At 34.0% G+C, this 15,242-nt stretch overlaps 1 protein-coding gene across 1 annotated transcript; it reads left to right on the plus strand.

The window, feature by feature from the left end:
* The first annotated feature begins 5,383 nt into the window (after positions 1-5,383).
* LOC130807903 (methionine aminopeptidase 1D, chloroplastic/mitochondrial) lies at positions 5,384-14,999 on the plus strand. The gene is made up of 10 exons (XM_057673296.1): positions 5,384-5,615; positions 8,969-9,035; positions 9,138-9,372; positions 10,326-10,487; positions 10,570-10,611; positions 12,223-12,294; positions 12,699-12,778; positions 13,366-13,463; positions 13,700-13,747; positions 14,520-14,999. The coding sequence occupies exons 1-10, from the start codon at positions 5,456-5,458 to the stop codon at positions 14,663-14,665; spliced, it is 1,110 nt and encodes a 369-aa protein (XP_057529279.1). The 5' UTR covers positions 5,384-5,455; the 3' UTR covers positions 14,666-14,999.
* Positions 15,000-15,242: the final 243 nt, after the last annotated feature.

Below are 15,242 nucleotides of genomic sequence, written 5' to 3' on the forward strand. Positions count from 1 at the left end.
ACCGAACCACAATTACCCGAACGGAAACTTCACTCGAACCGTTTGATAACCGAAAAAGGCAAAATCGAACTCGAACTGCAACCGAATTTTATAACCGACATATAAACCTTAACCGATGTTACCCGAACTGAACAGTTATCGACCCGAGTCAAATCCGACCCGAATTATGCACGTAACCGAATGCAACCTGACTAAAACCGATTAAGATCGAACTGTTTTTAACCCGAACTGATACAAACCCGAATCGATTATTAATCGAACTGTTTTTAACCCGAACTGATACCAACCCGAACCGATTGTTAATCGAACTGTTACAAATCCGAATCAATTTTTCACCTAATTTTAGCAAATTAGGTCCAATTTCAGTTTTCTAATTATGATTTTTTGAATATTTGAAAACTAATTTCTAATATTGAAAGATTTTAAACAAGATTATATATAAATATTTTAGCAAATCAATTATAAACCAATAAGATTCCACCAATTCTTCAAGCTTTAAGCCCCAAAAATTTACATTCATCACTTATACATCCACCAAATATAAATATACAAATATTAAGTTTATAACCCCAAAAATTTACGTCCATCACTTATACATCCACCAAATTAACATATACAAATATCAAGTTTTTTACCCCAAAAATTTACATCCATCACTTATACATCCACCTAATGTAAATATACAAATATCAAGTTTTTAACCCCAAAAATTAACATTCGATCAGCAACTATATATAGTTATATATCCACCATAAAATCTCTCACGTATTGCTGCTTTGCTTGTGGTACCATATTTCAATCTTGAACAAAAACAAACAAAAAAAGTATTAAAAGAAAGTAATTCATTCTTATAAGAAAGATACAAAAAAAGAAACGCCTAAAATTTTGCTACCAGAATATGTATCACATGTCGGGTGAGATCATTGTAATGCCTCTCAAGGTCAACAAACACCGCATGTTCAGCAAGCTACCAACATGAATCATAGCTAAGGAAACATTTCTAATTGCCTAATCTCAAGTAAACAAGGCTATTAGAAAGTTGCCTATAAGACTAAGACTCATGGATAACATTCACCCAACCCAACGATTATCAAGTTTCCATGTGACTTGTAAGGTTAAATTACTTGTGTCCAGATTCCGTGTTCAATTTGAGCCACAATCAGATCCATAAGAACCAACATCTTTTGCATGGCAACAATCAAGTGAATAAACCATAACTGAGTACATAAAGTACACAAAACACGAGTTATAATAGAATGATAATTAACTAACATTTATTTAAAAAGTAAAATACGTACCAGATTCTGAAGACGAGGATCCATTTGGACCCTGATCTCCCTTAGCATGTGATTCTGCATCGGGGACTAAGTCACTGCCAACAACTAATCCTACTTCATGAGATTCTTCTTCATATCCAAACAACCAATTACGAGTTAAAATCAAGGATCAATCTACATTTAGTTTATCTGAATATCTACTCTCATAAAGTAGAAAGTATTAGAAAAGTTAAGGTACTTACAGAGCTATGTGGCTATTCACAAGCATAAAATAAATTCTCCAAAACTTCCTTTCTTTCATGATGCGAGGGCACAACTCATATCGTAGCTTAGAGATTTCCTGCCAAAAAAGAATACATTCATACAATATAAAAAATCTTCCCACTCGCATGCACCTATAATTTATATGGATGAATGTGTGTGTGCGTGTGTTTCCAAAATAGGAAATGCCACAAACGAAGAAATTAAATTTGTGCCTAGTTGAGAATAGATATGGACAAAATGGTGGGAAGTTGACGTTCAATTAAATACCAATTGAACAACAAAGTAAGACTCAAGAGAAAAATGGAATCAGGCAAATGTTCATACTCCCACTGTCCATTAGAAAAGAGATGCGGACATCTTTGTCTTCCATCACAGGTTATCTTCAATTCTCTTTTCAGAGTTCAGTTACAGTAAATGTGCGGAAGAAACATAGAAGCCATTAAGGTATATGATAGCAGAACCGACTACTTGTATATATTATGCAAAGCCAAATAGAAGAGAAGGAAAAAGCTGTGTAACCTTTACTGTTGACAGCACAAGAATTGCATGTCTTGCCTGCCACTCTGTAAGATCCTGCCGCACATTTGAGACTGTAGGAACATCAGACATTGGAGCATCATCTGTCAAAAATGCAAAGCATCATATTAGCACATATTACAATTTCGAAAAGTTACAGCAACATGACAATCTAAATTGTACATCAGATGTATTCTAATACCAAGTGTAAGTTTGAACTTAGAGTCTCCGCTCCCTAATCCCACAGCCGAAACGGAGTACAACAACAAGCTCAAGAAAAGGAACACAGGAGAGTAATGTGGGTGGTACAGGAGGAGGTGAAGTAACAAAATTCTTGAAAAGATGAAATAAAGTACTTATATAGAAGCCAAGCAGGGGAAAATGAACAGCCCAAATGCAATTACAGAAAAAACAGTATTGAACTCATAGGTGAATGCCTAAAGAAAAGTAGAGCAGACATTTTTTAGAAGCATGGTGAACATAAATGTCAAAGCAATAAGCTGGAATCTGGAGAGTGAGAAGCTCCTTAACCAAATAACTAAATCTTTATACAGCAATCAATTTCATTTTACTCCATCCATCCCATACAAATCAGAAATGTGGAACTATCTATTGTTCCATGTTAACAGAACTTCATCCCAAATTGAGGAAATATCGGCTTTCAAAATTTTGTCCCAAGTTTGAATGAATATTCAAAATCAATTTACGCAAAGAACGAAAAAAAAATTCCATGACAAAATTACATGAACAAAAATTACAAAAAATCAATATCCAACATAACCAAATATGCTTAGTTCAGATTTGAATGAATATGCTTGAGATCAATCCTATGTTGAGCAACCAAATATGATCACAATCTGTGAATTGGTGCATTCTGAAGTCAAACAGCATGTAATCCAGATTAGTTATTCAATTTAATTGTTCAATTCATCAGCATAGCAAGTACATACAGATTATAAGTTGCAGCCATTAACTAGTATCAGTACATACAGATTATAAGAGCAAGAGTCAGCAGCAGCTCAGTAGGTCTGTGCAGCAACAACAATGTTTGTTCATTACAGTTCATACAGAAATTGAACTAAACCTTCATACAGAAGAGCATTGAACTAGCAACATAATGAATATAACTAGCAACACAATGAATATAACTAGCAACATTTTGATCTCAGGTACTTTTTTCAATTTTTCTATTTTCACAATTTTTCATTTTTCATTAGGATTCTGCAAATCTATACTTCAATTTTGATATCCAAAGAATAAAATATGAATTATAATTATGGTAAATCTGGTAAATTTTTGAACAACTTTGATTTCGATTTAGGGATTGTATCCAATCGTTCTAAATCTCTAAATGATCAGAAAAACAATTCCAGTTCATATTCTTATGTATCATCTTAATCAAAACCTGCCACAACTTGGCAGCCTGGAAAACCCTCGCGGACTCATCATTCCTCTCAATCACATCCCTAAAAAATCTATGAAAAAATAAAATTCAGCCCATTACAAAATTAGAACTCAAACGCAAATCAAAGTTAGATCAAAAGGAAGAAGGAGTTTTATAGTAGAACTTGGTGCCTAATTCCAATTACCAGCTCATATTGAAAGATAAAGAATGCCAAATTGCTACTAACAGATACAATTGCTACGGTATAGAGAAAAAGAAAAAAAAACAAGAGCTTCATACCTACGGTACTACAGGCTGCCGGAGATGAACGTGTTCTACCGGCCGGATTGGAGGAGAACAGATGGTATTGTAAGAGGGCCGCCGGTTTCAGTGAGAGGATGAAGAAGAGAGAGTTGAGTTAGGGTTTATTTGGGCGGGATTTGGGAATGTCGCTGACTCGCTGGAGGAAAGGATGAAGAAAGGAACTTTGAGTCATGTTTTATCAAATGACGATGACGTGGCACGTTCTTGACCGCTGATAAGATATTAACATTAGAATCCAATGGCTAAAACACCTTATCCGTGTGGTATCCAAATAACCAATAACATTTTGTGCAAGTAATGTATCAATTGAGTAATATATTCATCAAATTGGACAATTAGTTATCTTAATTTAAAATAATTTATTTGAGTAATATAAATATTTTATATCAAATATTAAATATTTTTATTATTGAATTTGGTAAAATTGCATAATATAGGCTATTTAATTCAAAGTAACAAAAAAGGTGGAGTACTAGTTTCATTTACTATAAGTCTTTAATAGATCGAATTATGATAAGTGAATTACGACCGATTATTAATAGGCTAATAGCCTATAAATTACTTTAGAGTATTCAATATCAGTATTCAGTAATACTAATAACTAATAAGTAATAACATTGAGTTAACTGTAAATGATAATCTGTAACTGTAACTATAACTCTATAAGATAGTTTGTATTAGTTTCATTCACTCCAATAAGTCTAGTTCCGAACATTATTAAGTTTTAAATTAAATACGATGAATTATTAGCGTAATAGACTTATTATTTTAAAGTATTCAAGGTCACTAATAAGTATAAATACATAATATCATATAAAATGGTTATGATTACTTGATTAATCTAATTCACTTTATTATATATAATAAGTTTCAATTATCAAACTTAGAAATACAATCGATTATTAGTGTAATAGAGTAACGTATATTCTAATAGCCTATGAGATAGTTTAGATTATTCTTATTATTCATTCAAACAAATCGAGTTTCGATTATCGAGTTTTAATATTTAATCAATTATCAAAAGTAGCAGCATGATGCATTATTAAATAATAGTCATATATATATATATATATATATATATATATATATATATATATATATATATATATATATATATATATATATATATATATATATATATATATATATATATATATTATAAACTAATTGAAATAAATTGATCTGCCATAAAATGAGCATACATCAATTAAAAACCCGACTATTAAATTATTTCGATATTGACCCGATCGATAGTTGTCCGTAACCGATAACTACTCGAAAAATAAAGCTCGAACCCGATTTGTGCCCGAAAAAACCGAACTAATGTAAGACCGATGACAACCCGAGCTCGATTGACACGCGACTCGAATTTCAACCGATAACAAACCGGTTTGAACCCGATAATGCGAACAACCGTTGTTAAACCGACCCGTAACCAACCGATCTGACCCGTTGTTGTATACAACTGAAAATTTACCGATTCGAAAACCAACCAAGCCGAATTACACCCGTCCGAAACCGACCCGATGACCCGAATGAACACCTCTACGTATTTCAATTCGTTTCTACAATATATTTTATTGATGATACAAAATGTTGTCAAAATTAAATTAAAATATTAAAAAATTTGGATTGGTGTTTGTTCTCTTAGATAACGCAAGTGTGTGGTAGACGAAGAAAGCTTGCGATAATGGCGGGGAAAATGAGTTTGCAGTCTCGATTTCTCTCCTCTTTCGTCGGTTCTGACCATTTTCTGCATTCCTCTCAACTTCTCTTCTCTTTCGTCGGCTCTGACCATTTTCTGCATTCCTCTCAACATCCTCTTTATGAACTCTTTCGCTATTCTCCAGGTTCATCTTCTTTTTGTAGAGTTACCGCATTTTCTTCATTGCAAAACCTATCGATTTTGTTCCGCTGTATATTAGGGAATTGTAAAATTTTAAATATATGATAAATTCGACTGTTTCATACAATTAAGTTAATTTTGATTGACTATGTTTCGTTTAGTTTTCTGTTTTTGCTTTGTTGTTGATTATTGAAATGAACTTTTGTGACAATATTTGACTGCATTTAATTTTACTTAAAAGAGTCCAATTTTTTTAAGTTAATTTGCTAAAATATGAATTTAAGGGCTAATTTTGATAAGTTCATATTATCTGAACATTGAGTTGACTTATTAGCGCAGAATTGACTATTGGAGGATGTATAAGAGAAAAAGTAGTGTGAAATTTTTTGACGTGTGTGAAATTTGTTTGTAGGTGGAATGACAACAAAATCATGGCATTTGTGTTCTTTAGCATACAATGAAAATAAATAGAAGAGGACATGTATTTTGATGAGTATCTTAGAATACCACTTCAATCATCTAATTGTAATTCCATTGTATGAACAATTACAAATGAATACAATACAAACAAACAAACACTATGTATGTTCAAATGAATTCCATACACTTTCAATGGTGTTTGCTCACATACATGGAGTATAGGTAGTCTAGCCTCCTAGTTCTCTTTCTCAGTTTCTAGCTCTCATGTGTTTGCACATCCTAAGTTTTTTGGGCACTTAATATAACTTGAACAAGCTCACAAGTCACAACATGAGCAACCCTCACCCAACAACAACATAAAGTGTTTCTCCCCCTTGATGGTGGTGCGCCTTCATCACTTTAATTCTTAGAGATTCTTTTGGACGTTGGTGAACTCAACAAGCCGCACTCGTGAAAGGATCACTATAAGAATCCTAAGTAACCTTACTCTATACGGGAGTTTGAATAGAGTATAGTGGCTTTTCACAAATTGTATTTTAGGATTCCTAACAGACTTTTTCAGGTTTCCTGAGTACACATAAAAACTATTTTTGAGGTTTTGGTTTGTCTTTAAGAAACTTATAAACTAGTTAATAGGAAAAATAAAGACAAAAATAAAGCGGGACAAAACAAAGCACCGAAGCATAACATGAGGTGGTGTAAATTATTTAGGATTTCTAATACCTAATACTTTTTATTATTCCTTGGCTTTCTTGTAGGTTACACAAAGTTAGAATAAATTCTCTTATTCTCTACGCTAAACACCTTAGCAACAATTCCGCCTCTACCACCTATGCACTCATTAAGTAACTGAAAAATATAAATCTAAACAACCCTAACACTATCATCTCTACAATAAATAAATATAGCGAAGCAAACTTCCATCACCAAACTCTCAAGCTTAACACTTTACAATTTCAGTGTTTTGCTTTTACAATCATTGTTACTAAAACATAAAATGTAAAATCTAACTTAAGAAAGTTAAGCAAAAAGCTTATTTAATATTTCTTCTTAATCTAAGTATGAAGCTCTTTTGTGTTGTAAGCTCTTGTCTCTTATGTACTAAGCTTCTTGGCGTTTTATATAGGCTTCAATAGTTAACTTTAAATTTTGAACTTCAAACATTCATAGCAACATTAAAGTCTTAATCTGCAAATATTTTGATTCTTCACGATTGTTGTTAACTTTGTTTTAAAAAGCGCACCTTGATTTGTGCCTTATGTGCCTCGAGCTTAGGCTCGACTAAAAACACCTCGACTAGGTGAGGCAAAGCCCACTACAAGAGGCAGGCCCCTTGGGCGCCTCAATGTGCTTCACGCCTTGTGCACCCGATGTGCCTCCTTGTTGGGGTTCAGTAATTAACTTATGTTTGTTTGTTCGAAAAAGAAGTAAAACTCCAAAATTCAACTTTACTTGTACATGAAGTTCGAAAACCGTTGCTTTACAAAAACAAAATTTATTCGAAGAAGAAAATAACTTTTGAAATTCTTCGTATTTTCATTTTAATAGTTTTGTGCTAAAGTGGTGTTTTCCACAAGAATAGTAAATGTTTTCAAGCTTGTTGATATTTGAAGTATTATATATGTTATAAAATTGATTTTTAAGCTTTAGCGATAAAGTGTGCATCGCATACAAAAAGCTCACGCCATCGCTGTGTGCTTTGCACCTAGGCTCTAAGGTCTTTAGCGCCTTGATGCGCCTCGCACTTTTTAAATCTAAGGCTGTTAACTTTAGTTGCTTCAAATTTGAAATTCAATTTCAAATTCTTGTAGATTTGTTCCACGATTTAGCAACGAACTTTTCAAGTCCAAATGCAATAGAAAATCATCTTCCTCATAGTGTGAGCTAATTTGAATAAGATAGGTTAAGTTTGAATAAATCAAACATTTACCACAAAGTCAAAGCTTCTATTCATAATCTAGGATTAAGACTTTTTATCTCGTAGCCTTAGTACGCTTAATACCTTGCATAAGATATAGTTAGAAAAACATATGAAATCTATCTTAGCCATATAAAATAACATCTAACAATATATTCTAATGTTAAATGACTTAGTAATACATCGTCAAGGGTTTTAACAACCACAATGTGTCTTTCATCATCGAGGGTCCACCACACCTTTGATTTGTCTTTAAGTTCTCTTCTTAAAGACTACGAAGCATAAGAGAAATCACTTATCGAGTTTCCCAAGAGTTAGAACGCATTCATTCGCAAATAGAAGATTCTGACACTACTTGTTCGAGTAGATAATGTACTCGTTTGAGCAAGGCAACATTTGAAGCGCTCTTTCTTGTTCATACCAATGAGTTAACAAATTTCTTCTTGGCACAACCCATTTTCAACCTGGCACTTACAAAACTCTTTTAAAAATGGGCTTGATAAGGGATCAAAATGGGGGCTCGGCTCGTTGAACACCTCTATCAGGGACGCAAGACACGTTTTCATTGAAAACCTACAAAAAACCAAACACCAAAAATGGTCTCTTGACACAAAACCAAGTAAAAAAGCACCGAAGCATAACACAAGGTGGTGCGAATTATGGCCATATAAGGGGAGTTCTAAAAGTAATGACTTAATAAACATGGATAAAAACTGTATTTAGTAGGCTTAACATATTGAGAAGGTCTTAATTTTTAGAATTCCACTTGTTTAGAGAAATGTAGCACAGCACAATCATCTTTTATTAATTTTGTTAATTTTCTTTTGTTTGGTATCTTGTGAATTTTATGAATTTGAAAAGTCTCTTATAATAAGTATTACAAACTTTGTTGGCCATTTGCTTTTCTCCATTTGACATTTTGACTACTATGGTTGTTGCTGCCAATCGCAAATGTAATTTCTTTTGATGAGGAAATTGGGTGCTATTTGTTTGGCTTATTTGGGAATTTATCATTGCAGGAAGAACACGTGCTTGTATGCAGTTGCCTAAATCTTTATCTGGCTTGACCAATCTCTTATTTAATAGGTGTGCATTCTCTTTCCTTGTCCTAATCCCCCTCTCTCCTCCTATGCATATGAATATGCATGGTTTCGTTCCTCTTTTGTGGCTTCATCTTTAAACATACAGAAATCACGATCAAGTGTCAACAAGCGGTCGTAAACGTCTACGTTTAAAGCCTGGAAAGGTGTCTCCTCCTCGACCTGTTCCGTCACATATACAGAGGCCGCCTTATGTGAATTCTCGAAGACCTCCAGGAATTGCAAGTGGACCTGAGGTGCATGATGAGAAAGGAATAAAATGTATGAGAGCTTCTGGGAAATTGGCTGCTCAAGTTCTTGAATATGCTGCAACTTTAGTCAAGGTAATATGCAATGACCTGTTATAGGGCTTACGAAGGGGTAAAATAGTAATTGCTATATTAGGAGTAACTTGGGGAATAAGCTAGTTTTAAGTGGTAGCTTTACTATAAATAAGAGGAATTAGAGACATTACAATCAAGAAATTAGTAAGCAAATTAAGGGTGAGTTTATACTCATTTTTAGGAGACCTTAAGATTTTCAAAGTGCTTGGTTTATCTTTCTTTTACCATTTCTAGGGCTGTAATCTTTCTTTGTTCATCAACATTATAATATCATTTTGCTTTTGTCCTTTTAATATTTCATTGCCAAATTTACTGTTTAATTCAAGTAGCCAGGTCATAGCATAATAGTACTGAATTTTGAACTTTGGCTATGCTTCAGTGCGTTGTTATGAAGATTTTATGCAATGAACCTAGGATTTTATTTCTCAATCAAATTGTTGTGTCAGGCATACATGCTTATCGGTGATGTTTAAGCTGTATGTCTTTCCTGGTTAGCAGGTCACCTTTTTTTTCTTCTTTTTTTTCTTCTAAATTGGACTTCTTTGAACTGGTAGCCTTCTCTCTGTGATTCATACTTATGGAGGGATAGGATGAGTTAGTTACGAAAGAGAGAAAAGAAATGAGGCACATAAAGTAGTTGCCTATTGATATACTATGTGTGCATGACTTTGGTGAATTAATACATGTACTATCTTTATCTATCATTCTCTCTCCATCTCACTTTTTTTTCTTTTCACACGCCACTTTCCATAAGAGAAACAAAGAATTTTAATCAGCTGGGGACACTGCTGCTGTTGGATTATCCTTTTGACCTAAACAAATAATGTGTACTTGTATACTGTGTCGGTAACTTGTTTCTTAAAACATTCTGTGGCTCAATTATGTTCTTCTCGGTGATTTGTTATGGAGATTATTTCTTCCACATGCATAGTAGTAAATGTTCTTATCCACAGCCAGGTGTGAAAACTGATGAAATTGATGAGGCAGTTCATCAAATGATAATTGACAATGGAGCATATCCTTCACCTTTGGGCTATGGTGGATTTCCTAAAAGTGTCTGCACGTCAATAAATGAATGCATTTGCCACGGAATACCAGATTCAAGGTCTCTTGAGGTTTGTTCTGTCTGCAGTGCTTTATTATATTAACATTTAATTTCCCTTTACTGAAGTAGTGATGGATGTCACCACTTTTCAGGATGGTGATATAATCAACATTGATGTTACAGTTTACCTAAATGTAAGTATATCTTTCAAGAATAAATATTGTTTATCATCTTGGAGCCAAACTATCCAAGAAAGTTTATTTTTTTGTTTTTTTTTTTTTTTTTTTTTTTTTGCTAAATATGCCTACTTTACAAAATTTTTGCCACATTTATGGCTATCTCCTCTGCCTTATTTTTACAGTGCTTGCTACTTTCGCTTTTCCTATCTAACAACCAAGCTACATATTTGATATCTTTTTTACTTGCTATTGAATGTTACTTTTTTAGATAAATTAGTATTGTCTGGAAATTTTTTTTGAACATTGAATGTAATCATGCGTGTCCCTTATTTAGAATGGGCAAAAGATTTATAATTTTTTGGTTTTGGTTTATAATAGTCAAATTGTTCATTAAATCATGTGCACTTCGTATTTATATGAAGTCGCACATGATGTTAGGGTTAATCAGAAACAACTTCTTTAAAGGGTATAGTTGTGTACATTTGACTCCTTCGAAACCCATCCTAGGTGGGAGCCAAATGCCATTGGGTTGATGAAATATTGTCGAATTAAATGTAATCATTTGTTTCTCTTATTTTGATTTGTATATGCTATTAGATTCGAAGCTGTATGCATTGTTGTATGCCGATACATTTTTTTGGGCAATTGAGTTATATTCATAACAAAAGGACAAAGTACAAGGGAACCCTCCAGGAGGGATAATAGCTGTTAAAAGTCTAAAATCCTTTGAAATGAAAAGAAATGATAGCGACCACGACCAGCCCCATAAAGGGTTAAAGCGACAATATCAACAAAAACCCTACGGACTCGGCCATTAGACGAAGCCATACTATACTACTGGAACCACCAACTGAAGAAAAACAAAACTATCCAAAGAGTGGCTAAACTATAGATCCCAAGCAGTAACTAAGAGTTAAACCAAAATGTAACCTAGATGCAGAGACTAGACGCTAAGTAGCAGCGCTAGGGGCATACAACATAGCAGGCCCAAGAATACATGAGTGCATTAAACACCAAAGAAAGCTGCAGCTGGGCCATAGGCTGAGGGCAGCAACACCAACTCCAACTGATAGACCAACCAGAACAGGACTATAAACAGAGACTAGCAGTAGATACAAGCATAGAAACAAACCATAGCCACTTATAAGGAACCCAACATAGCTGATAGAACCAATCCATGATGAGTACTAGGAAACTAGACGTCACGCAGCAGCCCAGGAACACACACCAAGCATCTTCAATATAAACCAAAACCTGATACATCTCAGCACCCATCAGCAACCAGACTATCCAACATAACAGTTAGCGATTGCACAGGTCTTACCAACATTCACCAGCCAAAGGAGCCTCCACCATTGAAAACCAAAAGAAAACAGACTGTTGTATTCTGATACAGAGCATGCTTACCTTATAGCAGAGCTTCTTTTACATACCATCAAAGTTTTACTGCGAGCATGATGTTGTGTCAAAGGAAGATGCATTATCTTGTGTTAAATGTTTTGTATGCTTTTGTTTTCGTAAAATTGATTCTGATCTGCATAGGCATTACAATTTGTATGGAGCATTGATGTAAGATATATCCATGCATTGATAAAGGCTTAATTTATGAATTGAAATATTGCCTAGGGTTATCATGGGGATACCTCCGCAACCTTCTTTTGTGGGGAGATTGATGATGAAGCAAAACAATTGGTTCAGGTAACATTTGAATGGTCAATTTAAATTTACATGGTTTATTTCTCTTTACTTACAAACAACCTTTTACCAACTCAAGAACTCATTTTAAAAGGATGCTAATTGATTCCATTTAGTTCACAAAGTTTGTATAATGTTGTTGCTAACTGTTATGGGCTTACTTGTGATTTTGCAGTACTATAGTCTCTGTAGTTGTATCAGCTTTTAATCCCACCTTCAAAATCTTTTTTGACCTTCCTTGACTTGTACAATAGTCTCTGTAGTTCCAACTATCCTCTTGATTTTAGTAAAAGTAGTTGCATAATTGTGGCTTTAAAGAGAAATAAACTCTGTTAAGTTCCTTATTATAATGTCTAGTTGAGTTTTCTTTGAGTTATATTGAAATGAAACTTATTTTCTTGTCTTAGGTTACTAAAGAATGCTTGGACAAAGCAATTTCAATATGTGGGCCAGGAGTGGAGTACAAAAAGATTGGTAGAACTATACAGTAAGACTTCAAAACTCTTTTTCTTGTCAATTGGTGACGTATGGGAGTATGAAAAACTGTGCTTACTTTTGTTACTGGCCAGCGGCAACCCAGCCTGAAGTTTACTTTCCCAGTCCTTGCTCCACCATACAAATTATAGGATAAAACTTAAAAAGTGTTCTTCGTTTCAATAGCTTTTTCCTTCGGGTTTATTTCAACATGTTCTTCGGGTTTGTTGTTGTTGTTGTTGTTCTGGTCTGGTCTGGTTTGTTGTTGTTGTTGGTTTGATTTGCTTTGACTTGGAACTTTGTGATGTGATTTGATCTGCTCTGGTCTAGTCTGATTTGTTTCAAATAAGAAAAAGTATTAAGTCCAACAAATAAGTTCAAGAGAACATGCTCTAAGTCATATAGAAACAGAGGGAGCAAGTTTTTCTATCCAACTCAGGATAAAATTTTTACTTTCTGTTCAATAGGTTCTCCTGGTATTGATTTTGCATTCTGAGATCACGGGGCTTTTTTGGACCTTCTAAATGTAATGCTATGTCTATATAGTCTTTTGATTCTTTCACGTACTAGACTTTTTTAAATCTGGGTCTTTTGTTGCAGTGAACATGCAGATAAATTTGGATATGGTGTTGTACGCCAGTTTGTTGGTCATGGTGTTGGTCGGGTTTTTCATGCAGATCCCGTTATTCTGCACTGCAGTAATTTTCGTGAACTCCCATATACTTTGTGGTATTCTAGTTTTGTATTTCTGTGAAGCATGTTAACTACTTCAGTCCTTTGCAAAGACAAAAGCTCCTCTATAACAATGTCTCTGAACGTACGTGATGAAAAAGCGAAACAGAATTGAAACAACTTAAAGAACTTAATAAATTACCTTGTGACTGTAATAACAATGGGTTATGTACTTATGTATCTTTTCTTATCCTCCCTGCAGGGAACAATGATGGTGGGCGCATGCTATTGAATCAAACTTTCACCATCGGTACTCAACATTCTAAAATATTTTTCATTTTTGAACTACTGGTTAGGTCATGACTTGGTCAATCTAAGCTAGCGCATGAGGCCATGATTGAAGGTTAACAGTTGGTAAACTTCTGGATAAGAAGACCTTATTAATGGAATCCGACCCCCTAAACCTCACCTAGGTGGGAGCCACTTAAATGTCATTGGGGTATTGGGATGTTGACGACAAGACCCAAAAAGTTTGTATATTTCAGAATAGCACATCCTTATTAAGTGTCTTTGCGAGAAAGGCAACACTGGGCTTACTCGGACTCGCCCTAGTACTTATTCTTCCAAAAGTTGGAGTTGGACTAGTTGGACCTTAGTGTTCCCGTTTGTCCTGGCTGTGACACATCCCAGTTCCAGAAAACTGGCGATCTCTACAAACCATTCACTAAACAATTATCGAATACTGTATGCTAATCTCATTCCAACTCTTAACTCAAATACTTCTGTGGGATGCTAAAAACTCGAAAACAAAATTATATACGCTGTGTTTCATATATATTATATATCTTCATTCAAGTTTCTCCAATTCGTTCCGAAAGGTCAATCGAAAATATTTTCTTTGATAGTTTTATCATGGATAAGGGTAAGGTTGCATATATCCGACCCCTGTAAACCCCACCCTAGGTGGAAACTACCTAATGGCATTGACATTACATAATAAAATGTTATTTTCATCCACTAAAACTTTGCTAATAAAAGATAGAACTGATCTCTTTTTCTTGACACATTATGTTTTATTGCAGAACCAATGCTCACAATAGGAAGTTATAATCCGATTATGTGGGACGATAATTGGACAGTGGTTACGGAAGATGGAAGTCTCTCGGCACAATTTGAGCATACGATTTTGATAACAGAAGATGGTGCTGAGATTTTGACTCAATGTTGAAATCTGTGATACTACATTTCAATTGACAGCTTACTCTTTGCTCCCTGAATTTGCTGCTTTGGCAATATTAAGAAATGAAGAGGGGGAGACGAAGAAATAGAAAGTACAATTCTTATTGCTCTGCTAAATTCTCGTGGCTTTTGGCTCTAATTAGCTTTATTTTTTGGGATTAGGTTGGGTGGAGATGCATGTGAAGATGTAATTGAATATTTTTAAAGCATTATACACTAACGCTACTGAGTTTTGATGATAATTTTTTTTCAATACTAATACTTCTATCTTCAAGGACAAGGAGCTTTGTATTGAAATGAAGAAAATATTATTCCTTGATTTATCTTTTCCTTTTACTTCATTTTCTTCTATCCAAATTTAACATTAATCGATTTATTGCAAAACAATCAATCAATAATTAGTAAATAAAAAAAGTATGATACGACACTAATCACCATAGTACTTTTTACATGAGCAAGCTTGTATTAAAAACTTATGAGTAAATATTATTGTAATTAGTAATTACAATAAGGAATTTCAGAATTTGACATTGTGCTTATGCAAAAAAATGTATTTTCTTTATACA

This window comes from Amaranthus tricolor, chromosome 3 (genome assembly GCF_026212465.1).
Source record: "Amaranthus tricolor cultivar Red isolate AtriRed21 chromosome 3, ASM2621246v1, whole genome shotgun sequence".
Taxonomy (NCBI): Eukaryota; Viridiplantae; Streptophyta; class Magnoliopsida; order Caryophyllales; family Amaranthaceae; genus Amaranthus; species Amaranthus tricolor.